At 38.6% G+C, this 23,201-nt stretch overlaps 1 protein-coding gene across 2 annotated transcripts in view; it reads right to left on the reverse strand.

Annotated features, from left to right (window-relative positions):
- Positions 1 to 22,933, reverse strand: part of QSOX2 (quiescin sulfhydryl oxidase 2) — a 28,902-nt gene extending 5,969 nt beyond the window's left edge. Inside the window, exons 1-11 of one of the 2 annotated variants that reach the window (XM_074923795.1) lie at positions 22,691 to 22,933; positions 17,963 to 18,063; positions 16,648 to 16,696; positions 15,374 to 15,479; positions 15,087 to 15,177; positions 12,532 to 12,677; positions 11,396 to 11,539; positions 9,135 to 9,264; positions 6,743 to 6,865; positions 5,431 to 5,581; positions 1,114 to 1,302 (exon numbers count right to left, since the gene is read on the reverse strand). In XM_074923795.1, coding sequence (XP_074779896.1) covers positions 1,114 to 1,302; positions 5,431 to 5,581; positions 6,743 to 6,865; positions 9,135 to 9,264; positions 11,396 to 11,539; positions 12,532 to 12,677; positions 15,087 to 15,177; positions 15,374 to 15,479; positions 16,648 to 16,696; positions 17,963 to 18,063; positions 22,691 to 22,928 — 1,468 coding nt within the window. In that variant the 5' untranslated portion in view covers positions 22,929 to 22,933. Of the gene's footprint in view, positions 1 to 1,113; positions 1,303 to 5,430; positions 5,582 to 6,742; positions 6,866 to 9,134; positions 9,265 to 11,395; positions 11,540 to 12,531; positions 12,678 to 15,086; positions 15,178 to 15,373; positions 15,483 to 16,647; positions 16,697 to 17,962; positions 18,064 to 22,690 lie in introns of both variants that reach the window. The other variant, XM_074923794.1, reaches the window with a different exon arrangement.
- Positions 22,934 to 23,201: the final 268 nt, after the last annotated feature.

Genomic DNA, 23,201 nt, shown 5'->3' on the forward strand with positions numbered 1-23,201 from the left:
CAATAACATAATGTTCTAAGTAAGTATATTGCTCCACTCCTTAGCAACTTCAAGTTAACAAGACGATTTTTTTTTTTTTTTCCTCTCCTGTGCTCAACCTAGCAATAGTAACAAACACTAGGGGATGTTTTTATTTAATACCTCGTAATTTACTTTTTTCTCCTTGGAGAAAGGAGACAAACTGTTTATGCTCACAACAGTATTTAATACTTCATAAATCTTGGGAATTCAGCATAACCATAATATAAACACAATATAGCATATTTAAATTGCAACTAATGCTACATTACACAGATCCATAACAGCAGAGAGGGATTAAGTGCAAAGAGAAACCAATTTTCTTTAGTGCTTTAGTTACTTGATATCCCCATAACAGAACGGATTAAATACAACCAGTATTTTAACGGTACTTTTAGTCTAACTGAAAACATAGCAATCTAGCAGGGGAACAGATTTTCTTCATACAGTAATTTTATTTTATTCAGTTGCTGATCTGCTAATAGTTTAGGCTCTTTTACCCTGAGAGAGCTTTCTGTTCAATTATCATCATTTTCTCTACAGCATTTCTCCAAAACAAAATGAAGACAGGTTTTAACATCTTGTTAAACTCTTACAGAAAGAAATTTCATTATTTTTTTATCTACTGATAAGAAGCTGAACTGTGTTGCTCCTTTTTGAAAAGGCTTTGATTGGTACTCCAGGAAGAGCCTCTCAAGCAACAGGTGAAATCTCAGAAGAAACAGTATCTTTGAGAATGGTGATGTTTTTTCATTACACAGCATAAGAGTTACGGGAGGACCGTGTATTCCAAGTGAGTATTTCTCACTACACAAAGGTTAACACACTGGAGTTATAGTTGATTGGGATGCTCTAGGTTTTGCTCTATACACAAGTACCCTTCCTTGTACACCAAGGCAAATACGGAGTTAGTCTTCTGAAGTCAGTATTTAACAAAGGAACGTCAAGCTGGAACAACCGTTATTGTTTCTAAACTCACGTTAGAGCCCAATTTGCATTATCTTTGCTCACAGACTAACCACGTCGTATAAAATGCCACAGCCTTGGCTCTCAGACACAGCTACCCTCGGTGGGTTTTCTTCAGGTCTTTCATACCTGCGAGCCTGTTATTCACCACGTTGTGTTTCTCCCAGAGCCAGAGAACAGCCTTGTCTAAGGTTTTAACGGAATCCATGGACTCTTTAGCCATTTCTTCAAAATGCTGGGCGCAAGCCTTGCATCCAAAAAAGTGGTGAATGTATCTCCGCATGATCTCAAGTACGATTTGGGGATTGTCTTCAAGACCTAGGAAGACAGATGAGAGATGCATTTGGCACCATCTGGACAAACACAGCTTCAAGTGGGCACTTTAAAAGTGAGCTGTGGGAAAAGGAAAGGAAACGCTGCTACCTTCTTGTTCCATGCAAATTTACACCTCCACTTTAAGAAATCAGCCACTTTTATAATTTTAAGACATGCATAGCACATGTGCCATCATATAGAACCTATATACTTCAGTAAGTCACAAAGATATTAAAGAAGCTTCACACAATTCTTAGAAGAAATATCCCTCCCTAACAAAATAAATATATAATATCGTCACCAAGTAGTCGAGGTGAGACATTTAGAAACCAAATTATTTGGCAATAAATACAGTTTAAAGTGATCTCAAACAGTAAGTTTCAAAACATACTGTTTTGAAAGGTTGTCAGGGATATCAGACACAACAAAGGACTTATTTCACACACACCAGGGTTCAAAAACTGCTAGGTGAGTGATAGTGTTAGTAAAAATGCAAATTACCTATTTATCCCAACACATACTAACATATTTAGTCGATACAATTGTGTTCAAAGTTACCCTGAATAACACATTAAAATAAGAGTTAAAGGCCAAGTGTTCTTTGCAGTGAAATTTCTCATTTCAATGGATATCTCACAGTTTGAAGGGGGAAACAAGCTTAGCTAAATTAAATCAAACATTAAATTTTTTTTTTCAGAATCTCATTATCAGAGTCCATTTTGAAACTGCTAAACCATGCAAAGTCCACGCTGTCTATACTTTACACAACTCTTCTGGAAATAGAAGATATTTCTTCAATATCTTGCCTAATAACTAAATGAATATTATGTTATGCATTCACCATTATATTTACGCTCAGGCACTAAAGTTATGGTGACCTTGCTGCTGAAAAACCAACAGTCAAAAACCCTCTGATAAGTGTTTCACAAGGTGCCCGAGATACCTGTTTGTTCCTCCGTAACTCCAAGGTATTACTGAATACCAAAATCTCATTACAGTTATTAATTCCACGGCTTTTTTAGCAAGCACTGAATGCATACACATAATAGCTACTTTGCAGCATTTGAACTTTCACGAGCAACTCAGGAATTCCTCCTAAAATAAATATAAAGATGCTATTCTTTCTGTAACGTTCACACTTTTACACTAAATGTAATGCAAAAGAATCATTATTTTATTCAGAAGCAAGCTAAGGTCTTTACAGATCAAAAAATTGTCCTGAGCCTTGTATTGTGACAGCAGGTAGTCCCTACATCTGGAAGTGGCTGGAAAACCTGATATAGCTCAATGAAATCCTAATGGCTTCATCTCTGTCTCAGAGATTTTTCTGATTCATGCTTAATTGAGCTAGTAAATTATGCCAAAATGTATTTACAAATGTACTATACGTTACCACAAACACACACTTGTCAAATGAAACACATTTTATGATGCAGATTGATCAAATTACCAACTCCTGCAGTTGAACACGAGTAATTTACAATGCAGGCTTTGTAGGTTCTGTAGTAAAGGGTTACGGTGCTTTGCTCACTGTCCTGCTCTGGTAGTGAGTAACAGTTTGGTATCAGACTTGCCCTCCATAGGTGCATTCTTTTTTGGAAAAAAAAAAAAAAATCCTCAGCAAAACCTATTAAAAACTATCAGAGTACTTATCTGCTATGTATATAAGAAATGCATGAAGACTATCATGAACACCTTTGTTTAGAGCATTCTATTCTTAAACACGGGAGAAAAAAAAAAGTCTTTAAAGCCAAAAAAAAAATCATAAAAGCAAACAATCTCTACTCAGACATTCAATATCTGTGATTGAATAAGCATGTATAAATAAAAGCGATGAGATTAAAGCAGATTAAATTACAGTATTAAAAGAAAGGCTGAAAAATAATTTTAGAAAGTTGAAACAAATTTCAGGCAAAATGGTTTTACCACGTATACTAAAATATATATTTAGAAAACAACACAACAAGAGTAACTACTAGTAAATAACCCCTTTATGGAGGAACAGAGATTCATACACAAATTTAATTATATCTGTTCTCCTGTGTAATTTTATGCTCTTGAAAATTCATTTTGTGGGGAGGTCTTTCAAATTCAGCGACAGATGAAAAAGAATCAATTTTTTTTTTTTTTTTTAAATAAAATCCACAAGCCTGTCTTATTCACGCCAATAGATCCTATTACCTAAACCCACATTTCATATAATTAAAGTGTGCTCAGGACTAGATTTCTAAATGATTTTATACATCCTCGGATGTGAGCAGTTCTGTTCAGAGTTCCTTTGGATTCCCTTACGCTGATCCCACTGCAGGTTCAAATTACACCGTTCAACATTAAAATGTGTCAAGTATGAACCACTAAAAACATTCTATCAAGGAAGCCATAGCAGGTTCACGCTGACTGCCAGACTCTGCAAGTAGAGGAAACTATCAAGAAAAATACAGCTGTTTTAAAAAGAAAACAAACAATTGCAAAATGGCTCATTTTGTTTGTTTTTCTTTTATCAGCCCAGAGATGAATCTTCTATTAACATCTGCCATGTATCATCATGTAATCCTCCTTTTCTCTTTCCTCCCAAACTACTGCAATTCAGGGTAACCCTAATCTTTAAAGTGGACAAGAAGCATAAAACCCTACCTGTGGTGGGAAGGATTAGGGAGTACATCATGCTTTTTAGTAGATGGGATTTAAACAAGCAATAAGGAGAGGAAAACCTCCCAAGACATAATCCGACAGTCTCAGACTGACCCAATTCTTTCACCATAAGAAGTGATCATCACATATCTGTCCCGATTTAAATCGATGGTTTAAGTGTGCCAGAGTTTTCAGGTTCTACAATGTATTTTTAACTTCAGACTGACTAGAGCTCACACTTGAAATGTGGGAGCAATTTAAGATACAGTTTTCTGTGGTTAAATATTAAGAACATTTTTACATTTAATTAGAACATTTTTGGCAATTGAGACAAAAGGGGAAACGTAACTTAGGCATGATCCTGTTGAACAGCCAATATATCATCCAGAGCAAAAAAAAACCCCAGACTCACCAGGCAGAGCCCAGTACTAAAGGGATACAACCTACTATCCCACGAATAACAAACAAAACAAAGAGAGAAATAGAAATCAACAACAGGATGACTACCTATATTAAAAAAAAAAATATCTCTATTCTGCAGAAGATTCGATATTAAGAATTGAGAGATTTTCACCCTGATTGCAAGTAATGCTGGACAAATGTATGTATCCATAATTTGAAGTATTTTTTTTTTTTTTCCCACCATACAATCAGCAACTGTCAAATTGCAAATTTCTGAGTTTTATGATCTAGAAACAGTTCATCTAGCATTCTTATATTCCTTGGAAAAGGCATTAAAAAGGCTTTAAGGGAGAACTAAATAGAACTATAAACAAACAAAACACTGACCTGGCAAGAATAAAAAGAACGAAGGCAAATATTTTAGCATTAGTAAATTTATTTCCACTGCGCAAAGAAAATAAGGTTATCTATCCAGCATGTTTCTTAAATTGGAATTATCACCATAATATTAACGCTGCTTCAGGTGATGCTGCAAGTCTAAAAATAAGCAATTTTACAGAGTGCTTGCAAAATAGTGTATCACTGCACAGATTAATGGACACTAGGTACATTCAGCTAAAAAAAAAACCCTAAACAGTCATAAGATTCAGTGTTTAAGAAATGAATTGGCTAATGGCTGTGCATCTTTTACAGCTACTAAACTGTGTGGTTAAATCTCATTCTTCTCAAATTAACTTAGTGCAACCTCAGGTAACCTGAACAACCTTCATCCCTTTGCAGGTCGTTCAAAATCGCTTTGTTTGAAATCCTCTCCTTTTTCTGCGTTATTGCTCACATCTTTAGGGCCACATACTTTATTTATCACATTTCTAAGGGAGGACAAACCGCCAGGCTTTGCTTTCCAAGCCTTCTGGCTGCAGTAAAGCTCTGCTCTGACCCCTGCCGGTACGAACCTGGAAGCTAAATCTCCAAAGCCACTGTCCTTCACCCATGTATTAGTTATTTACACACAAAAAAATTCCCTCTTATTCCATTACTTTTTCTATTGCATAGCAGAACTGCTGCACCTATTTGTCTCCTCCTTCAAGTGCTGCTTACCTGTGTTTATCAGAGCTTTTGGTCGCAGTGCAGCTTGAACAGTTAGAGTATGAAACAGTTTCCAAAGGGAACAGGTGTAACCTCTCAGCTCTGGTCTGCTGCCCTGGCATCCGACCCACTGAACTTTCTTAGTGAGAAATATCCCAGAAATCTGAAAAAAAAAAATGTATTTAAGATATAGGCAGCTCTGGGACCTAAATGCACTACTGGACACAACAGCAGTCACAGGTGATGGTACCTCCAGACTGAGGTGATCCATAGGTAAGGAATAGCAAATGACACTCTCTGCACTTGTTGCTAAGGAATTCACGTTTAAGGCAAATAAATTTTAAACTTATAACAATCCTTAAGTCTGAGATACACTGCTGCACTCATCCCTCTTGCAAACATATTACATGATAAACAACTTAGAATCACTGATGCCAAACCTACTAAAATGTCTAATTAGTTTGACAGAATACATTAAGTAGCTTCACTTGTACAGTTTTTAAGCATAGTATGAACACAGTGCACACACACAGGTACTACTGGAAACTCTGACAGAGCTACAGTTTCCCTGGGCACATGAAAAATTCCATATTACTCAGCAAGACTTACATGACTTACAGTGGTAATGTCTTAACAGACTAAGATGTGGAATTCATAATTATTTCTTCTTAAAACAAACCCACTACTTCTCCGCTATACTTAAAATCCAGTACAAGATTTTAGTGCCTGAGGCTTATCTCTCTGCTTCCTAAAACAAACAGGAGGTTTCCAAATTCCAGACAGCACTCCCATTTCACAGGAAGACAGACTCATAGTAAATTCTGTACAAAGATGGCCCTATGGCAGGGCTCTGCATGACCAAAGCGGGATGGGACTCCCAGCAAGGCCTTTACTGTGCCAGGAAATTAAAGAATATTTGGGGAAACTCTTTGTGAGTAACACCCATTTCAGTGGGTAAATTTCTTGTCACTTAAACTCTGACCTTCAAGCGAATCCTGCTGACAGCAGGCACAGCAAGCAAAGGCAACTCAAAGATATCTGCTGGGAATCCTGCATCATTTGAAGCTGACGTTGGGGAACGTGTATATGTTAGCAACTGCTTGCTCATTATAAAACTGAGACAGGCTTGTGTACCCCAATTCTCTCATTTCAATTCCTTCATGTGGATTTTTTTTTCTGGTGATGATTTCATTTTATTTTCATTTTAACCTTCTTATAACTCCATTATGACTGAGGGAGCATCAATAAGTGATGTCTTAGATTTATATAGAATCTTATCCCTTACTAATGCTCTATTTTATGCTGGAAACTAGTAACAGCTTACCCGCATTTTGTTGTTCACCAGATCTAGGATAGCATCATAAGGGATTTTGTCTAATGGAAGGCTCACCAGCCACTCTTGCAAGGTCTCTAACAACTTTACCACAGGCTGACGGCCAGGAAAAAGCTGAGGGGGGGGAAAAAAAAAAAAAAAAGAAGAAAACACCCATATTTTAAAGCACAAATCTCATTAGCGGCATGACACTTTTTATCTAAATGTGTTTTTCCTGCCTTTAAAATGCTTCAGATTTTCTTTTGTTATGAATTACTTGTTCTGATTTCAATAAAAAAAACCCTGACACTAACTTTTGCTTATAAAATTTAACGTTGCACACACAAAATATTAACCAGTGAAATGAAGCTACTCAATAGCAGGCAGAAATGCTACAGATGTGACAGATCACATCGAATTTCACATTAAGGTAATTCAGTTCAGTGTGTAGCTCAGAAAGAAGCATAAGACCTAAGTGAATCAGAGAGGCTGAAATCCTTCTCACTCTTAGAAGATTAATCAAAAAAATTAGTTCTTCTAAAACTTTTGTTCAGATTTCTGTAAATGTAGAAGTTGGTTATCCAGAAGAGCATTTTCCTTCTCATATGTGTAACAGTGATTTCCAAAGTGATTTGGAAGTAGCGACTTCCTTAACCTGCAACTTAAAGAAGCCACAGCCTAGCAACCGAGCGTGAGGATCTGTAAATCAGTGGTAATACCATTATTTTACACTAGAAATTGTACTTGCTTTAGCAATGGTTGCAATTACTACAGAATTAAGTCAAGTATTCATACCATCCTCTAGGTACCCTTCCAGAGGGAGCAGTATTTCAACAGATGGGGAAATAAAGTCCCTGTATCTGCTACATTAAATACATAAAGCAATTTATGACAGAAGATGCTATACATATGCTAGTCATTCTGCAGCTGTTGTCCAACTATCGATAATATCTCTAATTCATAGACTGTTTACTTGATACTATGCAAATCTAATGGGCAAGAACTCCCTTTTGCTAATTGTCTGTAGTGTGTCTAACACAAGGGACCCTGTGCATCGTTTGGGTTCAAAGACAACTCTTAAATAGTATGTAAAGAAACCAGCACACCTCTGAACTGCATACTATAATTACATTTACTCCCGTAGGACCCCCAGAATATCACATATTACTATCTAAAAGAAAGTAGTTGCCAAGTATCTCAGGGAGGTATCAGTCTCATCAAGGAATCAAAAAACACCAGACTTCTACACTGATTGCCAAAAACCCTAATTCTACAACAATGAAAATTCCCCGAGTAGGGAACCAGAGACCTCTGTGACTTAGGTTTTATCACCACTATAAATGCTGTTAAACAGGAGGATAGTATAAAAAAATTTCCTAATGAAAACACCTGAGAATCATGAAGAAGAACTATGAGGAAAGTGTTATATGACAAGAAAATGCAAGTGAAGGCCAGCAGTCCCCACTTGTGTAACGGCAGCCGAAGCATGCAACTAGGAGAGCATTCCCCATTTCTGCACTAATAGCCAGGGCAGCAAATGACATCAGCTGGCCAGGAGCCATCAGGAAGAGCAGAGGATGCTTTAGGGATAATATGATGGAAAGATTACCAGTACACTTTCTTAAAGAAATGAGGCCAGCTAGAGATTTCTGGCCTCTGATGGCCACAGGGGGGGCAAGAAACTGTCTGATTTTCAGATAAATCCAGATATTTGAAAATAGTTCATACAGGCCTTATTATTCCCTTAAATAGCTCTTGATTCAGTTTCTTTAAAATAAAACAAAGCATCAGCTGCTCAGTAAGCAAATATAAAGAGATGTTGGTCATTTCAGTAGGCTGACATTACTAAGTTATATGACTTGAAAAAAAATTGAAATAATATCACATTATACTACATATATTGTCCCTGTAGTATGTAAGCATCTTTATTTTTTACTCAATTATATTCAATACCTCAATTATTTTGAAATACTCAATACCTCAATTACATTCAAAATTTAGACAGAAGTTACTAATATCTCTAAATAGAACACCATTTGTCAAGCACGCATGAACAAAATCCAAAAGTCAAGAATGAAAACCAAAGTTTTTTTAATCCCACTCAGTTATAATAGATCCTGAAAATCTGATAAATGGACTATATTTACATTGTAAATATATGCTGCAGAATACTTATTTAATTTTGAGCACTCTAATTAAATTAAAATGCATTTCAACCCTACGTCACAGCGGCATACAATGACTCAAAAATAACATTTAAGCCCACAAAACTATTTTTTTAAGCTAGCGAGGAAGCATTTATTTAAGCATTCTGAAAGACATTTTGAGAGAGTTATGTCACATAATAAATTTCACGTTAGAGTCACTTTATTCTTACAAATAATCAAAGACTAGAACCGTATACCTTGGCAGAGATGGTAACAAAATCCTTGAAGGTCTTTAGCTCAGCTCCCTCAAGTGTCTTGTGCGTAGCAAGCTCTACCCTGAGCAGGTAATGCAATCCTGATTCAAGGTCAGCCATGTACAGCTTAGATCTGAAACACACATATATAACGTTATAAAGTGGCAGGTTTCTTTCGCTCATTTTCTCACCAGTCATGAAGGTAAAATTGATATATAGTAGGTGTCATTAAAACCTCAACATTTGCCACTCCACAGTGATTGCAGTATATTCTACACCAGTACGGGAAGACACAGCAGTTACTTCAGGTGCTCAGTATGGTGAATGTCAAGTTCAATGAGGTTCACTGTACTCTCTTAAGAGTAATTCTATGTCATTTTGTTCAGAGTTTAGACAAATGAGGCATAACCACACACAAGAATTTCTTTTATATTTGACTAAACTTTTTGCCTCCAAGACAGCTTTAACTTGTAATGAAATTATAACCCTGACACTGTCAGCAAGGAAAGAGCTCGTGTAAAGAAATTACAGCTTCTCTTCAGGATTGACCATAAATAGGCAAATGACACACTACAAAAAAGGGAGACTTTTGTTGAACAAAAGTAGATTATATATAGAGTGGGAGTGCAAACAAGACTGAAGAAGGTCAGTGCTGGAAAGGACTGAATCTAGAAATTCTCTTCCAAATGCAGCAGTTTTACTGTAGGTTCTTCCCATACAAATTTGTTAAGTTTGATCACACCAGCTCTTAAGACAGAATTAGGTACCTTATGACAGGTACAAGCGAAACACAAAGCAAATCAAAGATTTTAAGAGTTCCTTCTCACAACCAAGTATCTTCAGAACAATAAAAAACACTTCATAAAGAATACATCGAGTAAAACACCCTTTTAGTGCTTTCAGAATACAAGGAGATTATGATACAGAGCAATGTAATCAAGCAGAGGTTCACAGAGTTAATAGAGCTAAACACTTCTTACAAGAGTTCAGCAGCACTGTTATTTCTAAACCCAAACAGAATTAAAAGAACAATCATTCAAGAAACAGGCGAGCCCCACCTCTTAAATAACATATTAAGATACAGACTGATCTAAATTCTTAACAACTCAAACTACAGACTTACTCTGAATTTGTCTTCTTAATTAATAATTTACATTTATTTAAGTACTCACTTAAATTTAAAAGAACAGCAAAATTCTGCTTCAAGTTTCTTAAAGAGACATCCATGCAAATGCATGAGGTTCCCCCAAAGAATCCAACTTAGAAGATACTTGGACTTGAGATTCACATCAAGCTTTTGCCTTGCTGGAAAGCAGCTCAATTTGACTAAGTTGTTTTGATAACAGAATGCTTCATCTAAAATATTTTATAATAGGCATTAAAAGAAGATGACACTAATAGTGTCCATGAAAGGAAAATAAGTACAAAATGAAAGCACTCAGTCCTACATCTTTTCCATCTAAAGATACTGAGGGATTATCCCTGTAAAGCCTTTGCATCCTTCTCTCAGACAGGGAGGGAAAGGAGGGTGAAGAGAAACCTTTGCAGATTTGGTAAGATAAACATCTTTTAACAGGGACTTTAGTATTTTCTATTATACTTGCATTTGACAAGCACTTTGTAGTGGGCACTGCTTTGCTACTATACACACAGGGAATTCTTGTTTTCTACAGAAATGTTATAGCTTGTTATTTTACTACTTATTTTTTCACTGATTACTTGCCAAAGTTTTCCAGCAATTCAAATCAGTGACCTATATACTTCAGATAATGGGTGATAAGTCCTTGGTCTTTTTAAGTCAATTAGGTATTTAACAATACTTTTGGAGAAAAACATTAGCAGTGCAGATGCTTAAAACCAAATAGTGAAAGCCCACAATATTTTCACCTCTGAATGGTCTGAAACACTGCTCACAATTGTAAAGAAGTTGTAACATTGTCGCTGGAATTGAACTAATTCACAAGTGTTACCTGAATATACTGAGACATGGATCAAGTTGAAGCAACAGCTGAAAGCTTTGCTCTCAGCTTTGATGACATTATTAAGCATGAACACCTTTAATTTTCCTCAGCAGAAGAATACAGACTGTTCAGTAGTGACCAACATACTCAACTCAAGGTGCATCACCAGGGATGGAATGTAAAATTCTGAACTGCACTAGAATTTTATAATAAATTACAGCACAGCTTCCCACGTGGCCAAAAAAAACTGCAAGCAAATTTTAATAACCAAGCACTGATCTGAAAACTGAGGGTATCACTTACTTATCAAACTCTTTCCACACCTTGATTTCCGTACTCTCCTCTTTGTTTTCCTGAACAGGTAGCTGAAGTGGCAGAAGTAGTTTTTTTCTTACACCTGGCAGTGACTTTAAATACGAAGAAAAGGAAGACCGTAGGGGCTTCAAACTGCATATAAATGGACAAAGTGAGGATTACTTTTAATCTCAGACTAAGCGAATATCCAAAGCAAATTAGTACACTTACAAGATATTCACTTTGCTTTATGTTTTACAGTCCTAGTGCAACATGTTACCTTTTGATACAAAGTGAAATGAAAGAATGTTCAATTTAGGAATAGTAATAACGATCATTTGGATTAGTGGTTTGAAATTCCATTCAAAGTAAGAACACATCATGCCCATCAAAATGTCCATTCACCTTACACTGGCAGTGTTCACATGGAACAAGTATTTTGACTCAGAAGCAAGTCTTTTGAAGAACTTGGATGCTTCATCAATTTTTTTTCCACTTTTACTCCAAAGTGTTTTCCTTTCAGAAGTATCACAGTAATAGGTTAAAGCTATAAATAGGCAACAGTGGTAAGCAAAAGTAATATTAGGTCTCTTTTTTAAAAATAGAGGTAACAATATTAAATGGTTCATTAACACCACCCAGCTCATGGCTCCCAGCGTATCAAACCCAAACCACAAACATTGGCCTAGAGCTTTTATTTCCAGTTAGACACACTACAGCAAATCATCGACTTCATGAGTGAGTTTTGTCAGCAGTGTGAACTTGTCATTGTAGTCAAGCAACACAAGGGTTATAATTAGCCAACACATAATTTCGGCTTGTTCTCCCTACTAAATGATGAAGTCTGACTTCCACTGGCATAACCCACGTCTGTGATTTACAAGCATTCACAAAGCAAACTGTATAACAAGACCACTAGCTTAGTTCATAATTGTTAGAGAGCATTCAAGGCAGGCAATTTTCAAACACAAAGAAATGCAACACACAACTTCAGTCAGTACAATGTATTGATTACATGCCAGGACACACTGTCACTATATCCATGCAAAAGGTTATAGAATAACTTGCTTTGCATGAAAGCAAGCTATGGAAACTGTTTTTATAGCTTAAGTGAACCTCCCCATCTACCTCAAATAACCACTTACATGTTAATTAATCCATGGGACCCATTTGGATGTATCAGATAGCATGAAGGGACTGAGGTAATACCAAGTTTCTCAAGCAAAGGATTATCAAAATTCAGTGCTCTCTTTACAATGATGTTTTCATACTGGATCAAGTCTAAGATAACCTGGGTAATGAAAAGATGACATGAATTATACATTGTTCAAAGAATATCCAATCTTGTAGGACAAGACAGATAAATAGGTGAAGTGCATCATCCTTTAAGGGTATCATTAAGCTGTTCACCAAGGAAGTATATCTACGAGTATTCTGTGGACACTAACAATTTCAGTTAAAGCAGATTTACTCTTCTCTGGAAATTATTACTCCCATCTTCCATTTTTTCCTCTTGGTCTATCCTGATCTTTTTTCTTTGAAGTCTAACATCTGAAGAAAACGTGAGAATGAATGATAAAATGTCCTCATAAACCTCAAAACAGCCTGGAGGATATTCCACAGGCACCAACAGGTTTATGGTTCATGTTATATATGTAAGAGTCTAAAGGCAAGTTTTCAGAGAGTGAGGAAACATTGGTCCCACCACTGTTCCTGATGTCAAAGTCCATGACTTCAAAACCAATTCAGGGCTCCACAGGAGCTAAGGCTTTGCCTGGCAAGCCCTGCCAAATCAAGCTGTGTAGCCTGTGGTGTCACAGCACCCAGCTGTCTGCTCAGCTCTTTTTGTTTACCAACCCCACAGCAGACTCCACGTAGGGATAGGTGCCTGTATCACAAGAGCTCCAGTTCCCAGCCCAGCATCCCAGCTCAAACCAATCTCCGTCAGCCGCACAAGCCTGATGCTGGACTTTTGCACTAGAGCAGCTGGGAGTGGGCACAAATTTCTTTGCAAGATTTAAAATTCAGCAAAGGGTAGAGGAGGCAGAAGAAGGTGGTAACATCAGGGTGCCTCAAGGGTTTGCCAGGACTCAACTATCAGAATTCTTTGCAAACTACAGGCAAAGCTGCACCTACAAATATGACTCAGTTATAAGTAATGAAAATTTGCCCTTTAGAAAAAAACCCTTAAACACTAATTTATTCCCTTCTTAAATCCTTTAAGATCCCACTGCTAAAGGCATCCTCTTTTGCCATTCTAATGGCCACACTCCTCACATCCTTCCATTACCCTCTGCTCTCATACTACCATTTCAAACGTTCCATTCTTACCTACAAAACCTTCCACTCTTCCGACTCTTCTTACATTTCTACTTGTCATTGTTTTACCCCTCTCTGCCTCTTCTGTATCTTCTTCCTGTTGTTATTTTCAGTTTCCACTATACTTCTCCCTTTCAGGTGAATATTATCATTACTTTCAAACTTGTAATTCAAGAGACCCTTCCTTCCCTTCATCAGTGATAAACACATGGCCTTCCTTTCTTTAACTGCTGTGACTTCTCTTAGGTTATCCATATTGTCTTACACTGTAAACCTGAAAGCAATGTTGTTTTCTATTTCACTAAACTACTGCATAAAGCTAAAATACTACGCAACGTTAGCAATTTTTTTTTTTATTCCGAAAGCAGACTCCACTTGCTGTTAATCAGATGACACTCAGTCTTGCCCTACAACAGTAGGTAATAAAACTAAAGCGAGTGTGATAAAAACCTGAAGAACTTTATAATCATCACATTTCTTCTCTTCAGTAATGCCCACTTGTATCTACACAGCAGCTTCCACAAAACAAATGTCTGGAAGCAGCCTGTTTCTCAAAGTGATTCTCGCTTTTGGCAGCACGCTCTCCTCCACTTATGCAACTGGGCCATCTCAGCATCAAATCTAATTAGAAACATTTCACAGACATTGGATGTTTCTACACAGATTATGCCTAGATAATTATGCAATTTATTTTCTTTACTTATCCTAGATCTTGGCAGGAAGAGAAAAGTAACAGTTGTCTAAGCTAACAGCAGGCTCATTAGGTGGTGAAATGATGCCAAATCAAATATTTTATTGGGGGGGGTGGGGGGTGGGGGGGGGTGGGAGAAGCAAAAAACCAAAGACTTCCTCAGTGCCTCAGAGCTGTGAAAATAATTTGATGCTATCATCTTAATTTAGAATGTAATTTTCTAAAACCTATAAATGTATAAAGAGAACCAGAAAATTCAGATAATTATCAACAGTTGAAATCACAAAAGCTGCCCAGAAGAATGAGCATTATGAATGGTTCTCTCACAGTAACAAAACAGGAACATAATTTGACAATATTTTCGTTGTAATCTTCTAAAACATGAAGGAAAAAAAATAATTCTGCTAACAGTGAAATTGATAAATTAATCTTCCACTAAAACATGAGTGGAAGAAGTTAACATGACATCACATTCATTAGTAAGCAAGATCCTTTGTGTGACTAAATACAAGAGTCCTGTATAATCCCTTGACTTGGTGATATCTCAAATATGCATGACCTGCCCTTTATGACCCTTTAATTCAGTCCTATAATCAGAAAGTTTGTTGCTTGGCTAATTAACATAAAATTCAGCTGTGTTATGATAACATTTATTCACATTCATTATGTCATTCATAAGTCACACGTTACCTCTCGTCCAACATAGGAGTTATTACTTTCAAACACAACAGCAGTATAATGATGGCTGTTCTTGTCAAAAAGAGAAGTAATATCACCGGACCTTTTAAGAAAAAAAAAGCTATTTAGCACAGGTAGAACGCAATACACCCACTGTTACTGACAGAATTCCCTTTTACAATCTAGTAGTAGAACCGATAATAAGAAAAAAGCTTACTTCATCTTTAATAGGACCTTCTACATTTTATTTAATTAACCTAGTAAGCATACACCAGCTGTATTTTAAAGAAGGAACTTACGAAACTGGATCCAATGGCGGGCAAGCAGGCGGTCTCAACTCTTGGGAATGGTTCTGTAAGAAGTCAATCATCATCTGACGAACTGTTTGCAGCTCTCGATCTGCTCCTGCTGAGCACAGGTTACAAAAAACCATTTCATTTCAGAAAACGGGGGAAAAAAATTACTCCCATGCAGGTTTTTATACAGTCTTATGTTTTTCTTGTGTCAGGTTTTCGTTTTAAATTCGGACTTAAAAACCAGAATACTCTTTGGCTGAAGAATAGGGACTAGGGATTTTGTTGTAGGGTTTCATTTTAATGTTGAGATGAGATCATATTTAAAAGCTGTCATCCTACTCCAAGATTAATAAAGCCTCAATACTTTTCCAAATCTAACCATCTGCCTGCCTTGCTGATTTTCTCTTCAAACAACGCTTCATTCTGAATCTGTGCTCATTTTCACAATAGCTGGCGTGAGCACCTTCGGTAGATTTTTTGCAATATGGATATTCATCATGCACTAAAAAACATAAAGGTGTGCCATTCTTATCAAATGGGCCAGGTGAGGTTACAAAGTCACATAACAATATGAGGAAATAACTGAATTGTAAGGATATTTTATTTGCTTTAAAAGAAATAAAATAAAAAGCACAAACTCTCACAAATGCCAAAAAGTAACAGGTACAACTATGGTCTATTTCTACATGAAGGGTTAATGGTGCAGGTGGTCTCTCTTCTGACCTCTGGCCTTTTAAATGTTAATCCATTGAAAAAGACAACATTACTTTTGTCCCCAGACAAACCACCTCACGCTGTGATCCTGTCAGACACACAGGATAAGCCTGTTTTCAGTTAGTCAACATCTGAATAGGGGTTTTCCCTTTTCCCAGCGAGACTCAGGATGCCTGGAAAGTGGCTGACAAATCAAAAAGCAACAGTCAGGATTGAGGAAATTGGATCTCATGGTGATGAGGTGCGTGGTGGAAAAAAAAAAAAAAAAAGGAATTTTAAAAAATTATCTAGCCATTTGTGAAAATTAACAACATTTCAAAAAAAAAAATGAGGCGTGTGAGCCCTAAGCTCTTGAACAAATGTCCTGCCTGTCTAAAATTCTGCCTGACATTCCATTTTCATACAGTACTTGTAATATCCTATCCTAAAGAGCTATTTACTGTCCATCCCATCTCTAGCTGTCTAAACTAACTGACAGGCAAAGAGATTCTGCTTATTGTGTGGCACATTCCTGGCTGATAGGACAACTGCTTTGGGGATTTCTTACAGTAGGGCATTCTTACCTTTGTAATTTTCTCCAGTAGTAAACTGCTTTGTAAACGCTTTGAAGTACTATGTGGGAGAAAAAAAAAAAAAAAAGTATTAATGCTATGAAAATAACTCCCTGTATAAGACAAAAGCTCAGTTTAGAAACAAAAATGACTTCCCAGACACTTACTTTTTACAGCTCTAATTACAAAAGATTTTTATCTATTCAGAAGACAGTTTTCCTTCTTACTTTCAAAGACCTGCTTCCCAACTATACAAGGGTAGCAGGAGAAACTCTGATAGACAATAAAGCCAACTTTAGAGGAAAAATACCACAATGCATAATTCAACGCTGTATATTGATCCATTACTGCAAACATTAAACCAAACACGACTTAACCGATTACCAAATCAGTACTAACAACTGTGTATATACTTAAAGACACTATTCACATTTTCTCAACTCCCTCCAGTGGCTAAAACAGGATATATAATGGAGCTTGACTGCCTTCTGCGACAAAAAAATAAACCAGAAAAGATTCAGTGTCTAATAAAGAGTACATTCCAATTTACACCCCAAACTTTAAAGATTAAAAAAAAGAGTATTGTTCTTTCTATCAGGGTAGAACATCACAAATTCTACAGTGAAATGTCTCCTGTCCCCTCTCCTGTCATAACAAACACAGATTATTCAATCCTCTCCATCCACCACATTCTGCTTATACTTATGGTTAAATATGTGATTATACAGATTGACAAAGAGCAGTTAAAAACTGCACTTAGATCTGAAGATGAACAATGGTAGATACTTTTGGCAAACACAAGATCCCTTGTAAAATTCAGTTTTGGCAAATTATGAAATTTAGCAGATTATTAAATTAATTAGTGAAGGATCAATCAAGGGTGAATTTTTAATTGGAGCTCTGGTCATGAAATAAACTGATTTCATGATGCAGTTTCAATGTATTACCTTTACTGCCATACATCAAAATTAAAACCACTATTAATAATCATGAACATCTGAATTAGAAAAAAACTTACACAAATTGTTATTATCTAATGAATATATCACAACTAGGTGTTATAGTGTTTTCTAGAATGGTATCTTCTTCCAATAAGAATTTTTTCAGATTCAGAGCTAAGGAGTGAGTTACTACTATAAATAACTGCATCTGCTATTGCGTTCAGCAAGAACTCAAATTAATCTTTTATCAGCCCTGCAGCTTTTTCACCAAAAGCAAAGAAAAAGTCCAGCTAAAGAACAACACGTAACACTCTGCACAGGCAAGTTTGTTATAGTTACTATAAAGCATGCAGCATTTACCTAAGGCAATATACTATGCCACTTACCCTAAAAGTTGGGTAATAGTGAATACCATATTCTTTGCACGTCTCATAGTTCTCTTCTTCCCCACAATCCAGCACACCAACTCTAATTGCAGATTCCCAGTCTGAAAACAAAGATATCCTTCAATTTGCAGCAGAAGTGATTGTGGATCCCAGCTGATGGATTACCCTGCTTCCCACAGAAATCAACAACAGAACTCCAATAGATTCCAGTGGCATAAAAATCAAGCCTCCGGTCAATTCTCATTTGCTATTCATTTCTATCGTCAAGCGTAATACAAGCTACTGATTTTTTTAAATAACCAAAACCTCCCTGTTTTTCTTAGCTGCACCTGTATTTTCAATACACCTACATAAGAAGAATCCCAACAAACAATGGAGCACTTGCAGGGCCGAAGACATTTTACTGAATCCAGGAAGATGAAATAGGGACCAACCCAACACTTGCAAGGTACCGGATTGTATTCCCCGGCTTTTACCATTAGCTAAGCTCAGAAAATAAAGCATGCAGAGTATCTGTAGCTGAATAAAATTAATGCAACAGTTACTCATCCACGTGGCTGTCAAGTACAAAACCATAAATCTGATGCACCTTGTATTAGGGCTGTTTTAACAAGGCCTCGCTATTTACCAAACTTACAATTTTCTCAGGGGCCTCCAGAATCGCACACACAGCCCAAGGCTCACCTATTGTCTACTGAAAGCTGTCTTTATCTTTTCATACTGTTCAGGAATACATTAGATATCCCTCAAAGACTCTCTCAGTTTTAACCAGAGTGCTAAATAGTTGAGTTTGAACATCACTGTAAGTTTCCTTTCTAAATGTTTCATAGCAATAACCTCAAGTATTTCTATAAATATGCTTATATAACTTCAATAAAAGCTTTCAACTCATTTATGGCTTTTTCCTTCTCATTTTGTTAGGAACTTATCTTTTTGAGCCATGCTCCACTGCAGCAATCACTTTAAGGAAGAACTGCTCCGAAAGACTCCTTAGACAGTTACTTTTTAAAGCTAAGCTAAATCAAAACAGCTGTGGGCAGAATCTGAAGGTACACCACAATTCTCAAGTATCAATAAAATTTAAAAAGCACTAAAATTAAACTTGCTTTTATAGCAAAGAGCATGAAAGCTTCATCAAGTTCATGATCTGATTGACAGTTAGTTGCATGCCTAGCTGCTTTTGAAATTTAGCTTGACCTTTATTTGTCTTTGGAGGAGGATGGGGCAGCTGATGGAGAATTTCAGTTGTGCTGAACATGCCAACAGCTGAACAGGCACCAGGAGTAACTACAAGCATGCTGGAGCAGATGGGCATGTATTCACAGGAGCACAAAAGATACAACAGTCTATTTAATCAAATAAAATGCAAAATAAATAAAAAAAAAAAGTTTGGCTTCTGGGTATCTATCTCATTCCACTTTCACCACTCCTCCTCCTTTTTCCACCTGTCTTGATCCCCCTCCCTACAATGAACAGAAGCACAATGAACCCCATGCAAATAGCCTCCCACAATAATGCAAAGCCATCTCTAGCTAAACACTTGGGTTAAAGAGCACCAGCTGGGATGTGTGCTGCTTAGCATTTGCTTCTGCTTCAAAAGGAGCTTTTCCTTTCTAAAAGATGCGAAAGTTGTTGGAGTGCACAGCCCAGTCTGTGTATGTTTACAGTGGCATTGTAGCCTGGATGTTTGGTGTTTTTTTTTTTTTAAATGCTGATGAATTTTAAATTAGTATTTCTGAAATACTAACTCACATATGAAAGGGGTAGATGAGTGAAATCATATTAACCAACACTATGTCTGTTTATGCTAAAAAAGTTCCAATGAGTGACATGAATGTATTGGATAAACTGGAAATCCAGCAGGTTGGTCAAACCTCCCACTTAAGAAATGCTGCAGAACACCAACACAGCAGTCACAGCACATTACCAGGAAGATACTCTCTTTGCAGAAACCTTGCATATTCCCTCCAGCAGGCAGATGCAATGCTGTGTATCATCTCCCACTACAAAGCTTCAGTCAGGGGGGATAAGAGGAATCTCTCTCTGCTACTCTAGAATTACATATTTTAACCCGCTGGCTGCTTCCTGAATAATGACAAGGTTTCTGCAGTTCCCCACCAAACATGTTTGAAGAACAATTTCTAGAAGGAAATCATTATTGCTAGATTTGGAACAGTTGTTCCAAATCCAGAGGAGCGGATTGCTTCTGTACATAATTCGAGGGTTGTCGTATATGGGATTTCCAGGGGTTTGTTATTTCTACACAGAAAATTACTACACATAATTCCAGCCCACAGGCATTTTGGTGGATAGATTCAATCATCTTTTAAGACAGAAAAAAGTACAATTAACTATAATGACCACTTTGGACCCTACTGTAATAAAACTAAATGTGTGATTACAAATGCAGCAGCAATGACTCTCTGCTTAAAGCCTGTTCTGAGAGGAGAGGGAGCATCAAACTCAAAATGTAAATTACACAAAAACAAGCACTGCTCCTATTTTTCAGGAGGATTATGTTCTGCTATGACATTTGCAATGACAGTATTGCCAAGATTTAACAAATGAGAAATTACATAAAATTTAAGTATATTAGCACAGGCCTTGTATGGACAAAGTATTTGTACCAATTTAACTGGACTACACCAAATTAGCAAATACAACCACAATGACCTAGGAGTTCTCTAATGTAGATGAGTCTCTGTCCTCAGAGAGACCTGCAATATCCTAGCAGATGAGTAAACATTTTTGAAAAATATTGCACCTAAGTGGGCAAAATGGATTTGGGGTTTTTTTTGGATGAAGCTACCCATGAAAGGTGTGACTGTTCTCAAGTCTCCTACTAAAATCCATTCATTCCAACTTTAAAATGGAAACATTTTGCTGACAAATAACACCAGAAGCCAATTGCATTTGCTGGTAGTGCCAATGTCCACAAACATAAAAATCTACTTTTAAAACGAAAGTCTTCATAAAACCTCAATGGATTAAAGAGTAGATAGGCCTTTAACTGGTTATAGTAATACAAGCGCATAAGATCATCTGCAGTTATCATGACTGCAGATGAGAAAGAAAAAAATATATCTGAAGTAGTCATTACAAGTTACAAAAAGTATTACCTACAAAGGTACCACGCTGCTGTAGTAACATATAAACATGTCCCTTCTAATTTTGACAAAAGCTCCTGTCAGTTCAGGCTCTTTGTGATCTTCAGTGCAGTGTGCAAACACCTCTTTGTTCTTACTTTTCTTCAAAAAAGAAAAGTTACTACTATTTTGGCCACAAGCAGTTCAAATCGAAACTTACGAAAACAGAAAAAAACCTACAGCTTGTATGAACAAAAACTCCATGCAAGTAAGGAGCATTTGAAATGCTCTGAAACCATTAATGCTCTGTGTTTCTCAGTTTTTGAGTTTCTGCTCATCAGGCAGCAATCCTCAGTGTGTGGTGAGTTCATCGGGACCTATTTTTGGATAGGCCTCCATTTCTGTGTACGTAAACCCACATACACCTAACACTGCACCCATGTTTCATTGAGAACGGTGAACACTTTTCACATACCAGGCTGCCACAGAAGAGCCAGAGCTCCTCACTCTCTCTCAAAATGAAGCCATGTGAATGCATTAGAACCACTGTCTCCATCCTGGAAATGCCTCGAGTCAAATGCTTAATTAAGAGTAGTTTAAAAGTCTTTAACACCACTATATTAAGCATAGTATTTCCTACAAACGTGACCTCAGGTCTTCTCCCCACCAGAGGTACTGAATCCAACCAATAAATGAGGGGCCTGTTCGTTTCCTTACTTCAGATCTACAAAAAGAGTAAAACACTTCAACACCTGCCAAAAAAACTGAGCAGACTAAGACACAGCAAGGCAGGTCTCCCTCAATATAAACCGCAGAGGCCACTATTTGATAAATCTGAAAATCTGACTCTCACTTAGCTTGATTTTTGCATTATTTCCTGGTGGTTCCTTTCCTTCTTCTAGTCCCTTCACACTACATTGAATTTATACGATATAAATCAAACACATGCACAGCCTCTCCAGTACCACAATATTTATTTTGTTTCACCTCTAAAATAGGCTAGTCTCTTTACAAAACATTCAGAAGATAAAGATCTTGCCTCAAGGGAGTTTAGTCTAAACGTACCTCCTGTGCCTCAGCGCATCCACTCGCACGCTGCAACACACGCAGAGACGCTTGCGTGTAAATCCGCAGCTGGATCGCTCTGTGTGTGTGAGAGGCGGTGATGTTTTATCCCTGGATTCCTACAAAACCTTTAATTTGGAGACTCGCTACTATCCTCCACGCCTCGCCTTGTCCCGTGGGCCATTCCGGCAGCGCGGCAAGGGCCAGAAACGCGTGAAGAGGGACAACGCTCGCGCCTCCACGCAAAGCGCGGCCACGTGGGGCAAAGCACCGCCGAGGCCCGCGGGGGTGACACGGGGAGAGGAGGCCCCGCTGCACCGAGCACCCCACGGGTAACCACGAGGCACGGCTGCGGCCCAGGCGGGTGCCACGGGGCCAGCACCGACAGCCGCGGCCCGGGGGGCCGAGGGAGGCCGCGGAGGGCTGCCCGGCCAGCGGGGCCCGCAGGCAGCCTGGCCTCACGCCGGGCACAGCTGCGAAGAGCCGGGCGGCGGCGGTGACCGCTCCCCGGGCCCGGGGGCCCGGTGGTTGCCCTTCGCGGAGGTGGAGGGGGGGGGGGGCGGCGGCGGCGCCTCACCTTTGACGTCCCCCGCCAGGGCCCGCCAGGTGGGGGCGAAGGCGATGCAGTGGCCGCAGGACGAGCTGTAGAACTGCACCACCCAGGCGGCCGAGGAGTTGAGCAGCGCCCGCCGCACCGAGCCGGCCGCCAGCACGGTCAGCGGGTCCTCCCCCGGCCGGTACAGCCGCGCCGCCGCCGCCGCCAGCAGCAGCAGGGCCAGCAGCGCCAGCGGCCCGCCGCCGCCCGCCGCCGCCATGTTGGGACGCCAGCGGCGCGCGGCGAGGGGCGGGGCGGGGCGGGGCCGCGCCATAGCAACGCGCCGGCCCTGGCGACGCGGCCTAGTGGCCCCGCTGGGACCCGGCTCCCCCCCGCCGTTCCTTCCCGCCTCGGCGGCCTGAGGGGGAGAACCGGCCCCTGCTTCCCGCTGAGGGCCACGCCGGCCACAGAGGGCGACGGGGCCTTTCCCCAGGTGGGGCCGCACCTGTAAGGCAGCCGCTCGCTCCCCCCCCCCGCCAGGCGCCATGTCCGC

Source organism: Athene noctua, chromosome 20, assembly GCF_965140245.1.
Source record: "Athene noctua chromosome 20, bAthNoc1.hap1.1, whole genome shotgun sequence".
Lineage (NCBI taxonomy): Eukaryota > Metazoa > Chordata > Aves > Strigiformes > Strigidae > Athene > Athene noctua.